General features: G+C 45.1%; 1 protein-coding gene across 1 annotated transcript in view; it reads right to left on the bottom strand.

Annotated features, from left to right (window-relative positions):
• The window catches only part of LOC134453315 (C2 domain-containing protein 2), a 45,734-nt gene that overhangs the window by 25,658 nt on the left and 12,576 nt on the right, over window positions 1-7,500 (bottom strand). The window contains exons 4-5 of the mRNA XM_063204193.1: window positions 2,807-2,908; window positions 652-768 (exon numbers count right to left, since the gene is read on the bottom strand). Coding sequence (XP_063060263.1) covers window positions 652-768; window positions 2,807-2,908 — 219 coding nt within the window. The remainder of the gene's footprint in view (window positions 1-651; window positions 769-2,806; window positions 2,909-7,500) is intronic.

Here is a 7,500-nt window from a genome sequence, read left to right as displayed (position 1 = left end):
TTATAATAAAGGGAAGGATGACTTGTATATTTCCACTCCGCTCCCTATTCCTCTGAAGACAAGACAGCATGACATTTAGGATGGCACACAGCCGGATGCTGCCCCTCCCCCTGCGTCCTGTGTCTCTTCCTAATGTGACGCAGGGATATAATCTGGTGACGAATCTTGAGTTTTAGGATCCTGGGAGGGACGGATGTGGCAATAATATAATATTATGCATTTCCACATCCTATTCATTAGGATGTTATTAAAGTAGGAAATGGGAATACTACTAGGACTCCGTGGGGTGGTTGTGTCACCCCTGACTTCCTGTTACTCTTCCCAATGTGACATAAGGATAGCTAATGCTGCGGTCACACCGCCGGCGTTGAAAGACCACAACGCTGCTGACTCCTGCCTGGAAAGCACAGGTCAGGGACGTTGAATGAGGCAAAAGATTCAACCTGAAACGTTCAACCAAGACGTTTGACTTCTTAAATTTCTGGGAACCCCATACACATTTTTCCACAAAAATGAAAGGCTTGTAGGTTATTCATCCTGTAGATATTTGTGACAGTGTAAGATTGTATATGCTGTGATTCATTCAGAGTACTAAGTATATTATGTTATATTATATTATATTATATTCATAAACATTGATTATAGTCTTACCCTGACTTGGTGTGTGTGTGCGGGTCGGCTGCTGAGTATGGCGGAGGGTCGTGCGCTGCTCAGGACCTGCCTGATGCGCTCCTGCACCACGTACGAGCTCAGACCTGCCACCGCAGCCTGGGGGGACAAAACACATAACACACAAACACACACATTAGCACATACTGATACACACACACACACACACACACACACACACACACACACACACACACACACACACACACACACACACACACACACCGCAGCCTGGGGGACAAAACACAGAAAACACACACACACACACACACACACACACACACACACACATTAGCACAAACTGATACACACACACACAAGCATGCATGCAGGCACACAAACGCGCACAAGCATCCAAATGCACGCACACACGCACACACACACACACAGACATTTATGCATGCAGACACACAGCCGTGCAACACCCACACGCACCCACCCACCCACACACACACATGCGCACACACACACACACAGTGTGTTGAAAGCACCAAAATATGCACGTGTGTGCAGGTTAAGCTTGCTCAAGTCCTTGCTTTCCCCTAACTGGTATTCCCCTGTAAAACCCATTTGGCTTTTCAACATGTGTATTTTAAAGGAACTGTGCAGCTCTCCTAAAGAGGTCTTGCCCTCTGTGTGTGTGTGTGTGTGTGTGTGTGTGTGTGTGTGTGTGTGTGTGTGTGTTTTGTGCACATGGTAAAGAGGAAGGGGATGTGATAATGTCAACTGGCGCCAGCAAAGGAAGAGAAGAGAAGAGAAGAGAAGAGAAGAGAAGAGAAGAGAAGAGAAGAGAAGAAGAGAAGAGAAGAGAAGAGAAGAGAAGAGAAGAAGAGACAAGAAAAGACGAGAAGAAGAGAGAGAAGAAGAGAGAAGAGAAGAGAAGAGAGGGAAGAGAAGAAAAGAGGAGAGAGAGGGATAAAAGAGAAGAGGAGAGAAGAGAAGAGAAGAGAAGAGAAGAGAAGAAGAGAGAGAGGGAGAGAAGAGAAGAGAAGAGAAGAGAAGAGAAGAGAAGAGAAGAGAAGAGAAGAGAAGAGAAGAGAAGAGAAGAGAAGAGAAGAGAAGAGGAGAGAAGAGAAGAAGAGAAGAGAAGAGAAGAGAAGAGAAGAGAAGAGAAGAGAAGAGAAGAGAAGAGAAGAGAAGAGAAGATAAGAGAAGAGAAGAGAAGAGAAGAGAAGAGAAGAGAAGAGAAGAGAAGAGAAGAGAAGAGAAGAGGAGAGGAGAGGAGAGGAGAGGAAAAAGGAGAATGAGAGGATGCAGAGGAATAGAGGAAGGAAGTAGAGGAAGAGCCGCGGGAAGAGGAGGAATAGAGGGAAGAGGAGCAGGAGGAGGGGAATAGAGGGAAGAGGAGCAGGAGGAGGAGGAATAGAGGGAAGAGGAGCAGGAGGAGGAGGAATAGAGGGAAGAGGGGGAATAGAGGGAAGAGGAGGAATAGAGGGAAGAGGAGCAGGAGGAGGGGGAATAAATGGAAGAGGGGAAAGAGAAAGAAGAGGGAAATGGGCTGACAAGCTGACTTAGCCAGACCAAATTCCCAAAGAGAGTGGCAGTGGTGATAGCCAGGCTAACTCCAGTACTGACCTCAGAAGATTTGGGTGAGAGCTGTAGATCCATGAAGAGGAGGAGAAGACAAGAGAAGACAAGGCAAGACAAGACAAGACGAGAATGTCAAGACATGACAAGAGAGAGGGGGATGAGAAGACAAGACAAGACAAGACGAGAATGAGAAGAAGAGACAAGACAAGACGTGACAAAACATGACAACAGAAGGGGGATGAAAAGAGAGGAGAAGAGGAAAAGGATAGGAACAGGAGAGAGGAAGAGGAAGAGAAGAGGAGAGGAGAGGAAGAGAAGAGAGAGCAGATGAGAGGAGAGGTGAGGAAAGGTGAAGAGAAGAGAAGAGAAGAGAAGAGAAGAGAAGAGAAGAGAAGAGAAGAGAAGAGAAGAGAAGAGAAGAGAAGAGAAGAGAAGAGATGCATTGAGAGGAGAGGAGAGGAGAGGAGACGAGTGGAGAGCAGAAGAGATGAGAAGAGGAGAGAAGAGAAGAGAAGATAAGAGAAGAGAAGAGAAGAGAAAAATGGGAGGAAAAGGAAGATGAGAGGAAGAGGAAGATGAGAGGAAGACGAGTGTCCTCCTGTCTGACCTGTGAGGGTTTGGGAGCCAGCTGTAGGTCCATCATCTCCACTCCCAGCAGGCCCCAGTTGAGACGCACCTCGCCACTCGCCTCCGACAACTGCAGATCCAGCTGGGGACACACAACACACACACACACACATTTTAATACTTTTATTTTGATCTGACCACAGATGAAGCATTACACACACACGCACACACATTACATTTAACAGAACTTTTGGCAACAGAGGCAATTCACCTTTGGCTAAGGCCCGCCCTAAAGTGCTTTTTGACCAATCACAGCGCAGCAAAAGGACGACCTCGGACAAACCTCGGACAGTTTTGACAGCGCTCCATTGAACTCAATGCTGAAATCGCATGTTTTCAAGTAGCCTAGTTAGCGAGATACGGCCGTATTATTATTAAAATATGATTGGAAATTGTGCCTGGGGTATTTGTGACAAAGGTGCGAGTTTCCCCGCGATGTAACAGGTGGTAATCGCTTTCCTCTTTACCTAAAACCGGATTAATATTACTAGCAGTTATAGTCTGCCTTGAAGGGTCTCGGCAGCCTCACACTCGACTAGAAAGCACACGGATCAAAAACATGCTTTGTGTGCTCCGATCATGCCACCATCTCATTCGTGTCACTTCTCAGTAAGGTTGTAAGCAAACCGCGAACCTGTTTCAGAGTAGGATTTTGGATTTCTGACCTAATTAATGAAGAAACACCGCTAGCAAAGTTAACTATCGGTCACGGCAGGAGTGTTTTGACTAGCAGCTGATGGACGTGATTTTGTTAAGCTACTGAGGATATAAACACCAAACGTTAATGTTACACATTGATGTGGTAGCCTTGAAGATGACTAGGAACAGCCATCACGTTGTGTGCTTTCGTTTTCGTCTAGCAAGTTTGAGGCAGGGCTCAAAAGATATGCGAGCTCAGCTTACCATGGTGCTGGTTACAATGCCTATCGATACCCATGTGAGAAGAGTCCATAACAACAGCTGTGATGCATCGCATGACCGTTCAGAAAATAAATACTTATATTCACAATGAATGGCGTTTTCATTTATTAGGGGTGAATAACTGCTGCGATTTGCAGTCACTGCATAAATCACGTTGATATCTCAGCATTGAAAGTTTATCTCTCCGACCTAGCAACTGTAACTAAAGAGGGCGGGGCTTAGCCAAAGGCAATTGACCAAAATATAATTTATATCGATATTATGAAATTTGATATCGATACATTGAAATATCGTTATCGTGATGAAAATACGATATATTTCACAGCCCTACACACACACACACACACTCACACACACACACACACACACACACACACACACACACACACAAAACTCAACTCAACCACACATTCTCTGTCTCTGTCTCTGTCTCTCTCGCACACGCACACAAACACACACACACACACACACGCACACACACACACACGCACACACACACACAATAACACTGTGTGAGGTGAAAGGGCTGTCAGGAAACATACCAGCTCTCGCTTTTACTGGAAACAATCAAAACACCATCAGCTGGTCACTCACAGAGGAAACAGTGAGTATGTATGGACTGTGAAGTGTAGTGTGTGTGTGTGTGTGTGTGCGTGTGTGTGTGTTTGTGTACTCTATCTGTGTTTCACAATGGTGTGTGTGTGTACTCTATGTGTGTTTCACAGTGGTGTGTGTGTGTGTGTGTGTGTGTGTGTGTGTGTGTGTGTGTGTGTGTGTGTGTGTGTTTTGCAGTGGTGTGTGTGTGTGTGTGTGTGTGTGTGTGTGTGTGTGTGTGTGTGTGTGTTTGTGTGTGCGTGTGTGTGTGCGCGCGGTGTGCAGGCGTGCGTATGTACTATGTGTTTTGCAGTGGTGTGTCAGTGTGTGCATGTCTGTGCGTGTGTGTGCGCGCGCGCGTGTGCGTGTGTGTGTGTCAGTGTGTGCGTGTGTCAGTGTGTGTGTGTGTTTAAAAGGTTGAATGTGTGTTGTATTGTGTGTGTGTGTGTGTGTGTGTGTGTGTGTGTGTGTGTGTGTGTGTGTGTGTGTGTGTGTGTGTGTGTGTGTGTGTGTGTGTTTAAAAGGTTGAATGTGTGTTGTGTTATGTGTGTGTGTGTTTAAAAGGTTGTGTGTTGTATTGTGTGTGTGTGTGTGTGTGTGTGTGTGTGTGTGTGTGTGTGTGTGTTTAAAAGGTTGAATGTGTGTTGTATTATGTGTGTGTGGGTGTGTTTAAAAGGTTGAATGTGTGTTGTATTATGTGTGTGTGTGTGTGTGTGTTTAAAAGGTTGTGTGTTGTGTTATGTTCTGTTCCACTGTGTGGTGCTAGCCTGCTCGGTCAGGAACTGCCTCATGCTTTGGCATCAAGGCCCGTGACCCCTCGTCAATCTGAACAGCATTCAACTTCCTGCCGACACAGGAAATGGAACAACATCTGCCTGGCCTGTCGTGCTGTGTGTGACACCAACGGTCAGAGAGCAGCATGTTCAGCAGAGCAGGAATGGACATTTTTTTTTCCAAATCAAAATAAAGGGAAAAAAATGGAGAGAAACTTAATTCTCCACCGAGATAAACTAAATTCTTGTGCTAAGAGGACAGAAGTCGCGTCTGTGTAGCCTGGTGGACGTGGTGCATTAAATGTTTTAGGACAGAGAATAAAGCAAGAGAGGCCAGTCTGTTCTGCTTTTTATCAGATGACTTTCTTGGACATGTACCCAAACACAGGACAGCAACAACTTTACCTTGAGTTTGAGTGCGCCTACGGTTGAAAAAAGGAAATAAGTCTCCATGCATGGCCAACAAATTATGCGTCCAACTGAAGTCTACCAGTGTGTGCTATGATTTCCCCCTACCTCTGGATTCCAAATAAACTGAACTACTTCTATTTGTTGTAGAGGTGCACCGAAATGAAAATTTGTGGCCGAAACCGAAACCGAATTATAAGTAATCACTTGGCCGAATACCGAAACCGAATATTACAATTCAGGAAAAAGTTATCAAAAGTTAGGTTTTTCACTATTTTAAAATATTGCTTAAATCTATGGCTTACAATAAATGTTTAGATATGTTTTTGAAAGAAAATAAATGTGTATTAGAAGTCTTTCAATGTTAGAGTAGAACTGAAATTAGTTTAATTAATGCCCTCTTTCAATTCATTTTCTATTCGGCCTCCGATTCGGCCACTCAATGAGCTTTCGCCCGAAAACCGAAAGTGTCTTTTTTTGCGTTTTCGGCCGAATATTTTCTGCAGACAAATTTTCGGTGCACCTCTAATTTGTTGCAACTCTTTTTCAGGTGTTGCTAAATCCCAACTCAATATATAAGTTAATGGAGTGAGCTGTGCTACGATGGCAGAAGACAACAATGTGAATCAGACATGGCATTAAAACAGCAGCACCACCAAAAAAAACCTACTTACTACTACTTACAACTCATTTCCTTTTGTTGGAAAATCTGAAAAGGAGTATAGAAAGTCAATAGACTTGTAGAAAGTCAGGACTTGTAGTTACCAACAATTAGGACTTAACTCTTTATCATCCACAGCACATAATTACGGAAATAAGTCTGTTGTCATTATAACTCTTTTCCTTTTGATGCTGAATCTCAACACCAGTGCAAAGTCAAAACGACTGGATGACTGGACTTCTTTATAGTTGTAGTTGACTCAGATGACCCGGGAAAATGAACATTCACAGTTACCTTGTAAGGTGTGTGTGTGTGCAGGAAATGGAGAACAATTTGAAAGTGAAGTGAAAGCCCAACTTGGAAACTCCAACTCCCGTTGTCATTGTGACACAGTACTCCACAGCCCACTAGTGTACACTGCAGACTGCACACAACAAAATTGCATTTATGCCTCAATCAAGTGCAAGGGGGCAGCCCTCAATGGCGCCCGAAAGGGAGCAGTGCATCGGGACGGGACTATGCTCAGGGTACCTCAGTCATTGAGGAGGATGGGGGAGAGCACTGGTCAATTACTCCCTCCACCAACCTGGCGAGTCGGGAGCTGAACCGGCAACCTTTAGGTTACTTACAAGTCCTAACTGCTTACCCATGACCGTCCATAACAGTTTGATTATTAGAACTCTTTTCCTTGTGTTGTTTTAGGCTACTCTTAAATGTCAGTGTAGTAGATAAGTTAATAATGTTAAGCTACTGAGTCCCTGGTGTTGCTGGAAGTGGACAACAATGTGGATGAGAGATGAGATGAGATGGCAGTAAAAACAACCCCAAATCCAACCCAAACCCCATCCACAGCAGCAGCAAAACAGCCCCATCCACATACAGCAGTGTGTTTGCCAGCCAACGGAGTCACATGACGCTGGATGAGCTGAGAGATAGAGGACAGCTTTGGGAGTGTGCCTGTGAGTGTGTGTGTGTGTGTGTGTGTGTGTGTGTGTGTGTGTGTGTGTGTGTGTGTGTGTGTGTGTGTGTGTGTGTGTGTGTGTGTGTGTGTGTGTGTGTGTGTGTGTGTGCGCGTGAGTGTGTGTGTGAGTGTGCGAGAGAGAGAGAGAGAGAGAGAGAGAGAGAGAGAGAGAGAGAGAGAGAGAGAGAGAGAGAGAGAGAGAGAGAGAGAGAGAGAGAGACAGGGGAGCAGATTTGGGAATGTTCCTGTGCCCGTGTTAGTGCCACTGCTACAGCTACAAAGGCCAGTGTGTGTGTGTGTGTGTGTGTGTGTGTGTGTGTGTGTGTGTGTGTGTGTGTGTGTGTGTGTGTGTGTGT

Source organism: Engraulis encrasicolus, chromosome 7 (assembly GCF_034702125.1).
Source record: "Engraulis encrasicolus isolate BLACKSEA-1 chromosome 7, IST_EnEncr_1.0, whole genome shotgun sequence".
In the NCBI taxonomy this organism is placed as follows: domain Eukaryota; kingdom Metazoa; phylum Chordata; class Actinopteri; order Clupeiformes; family Engraulidae; genus Engraulis; species Engraulis encrasicolus.
Note: the sequence above shows the minus strand (reverse complement) of the source record. Positions and strands in the feature narration are given on the sequence as shown.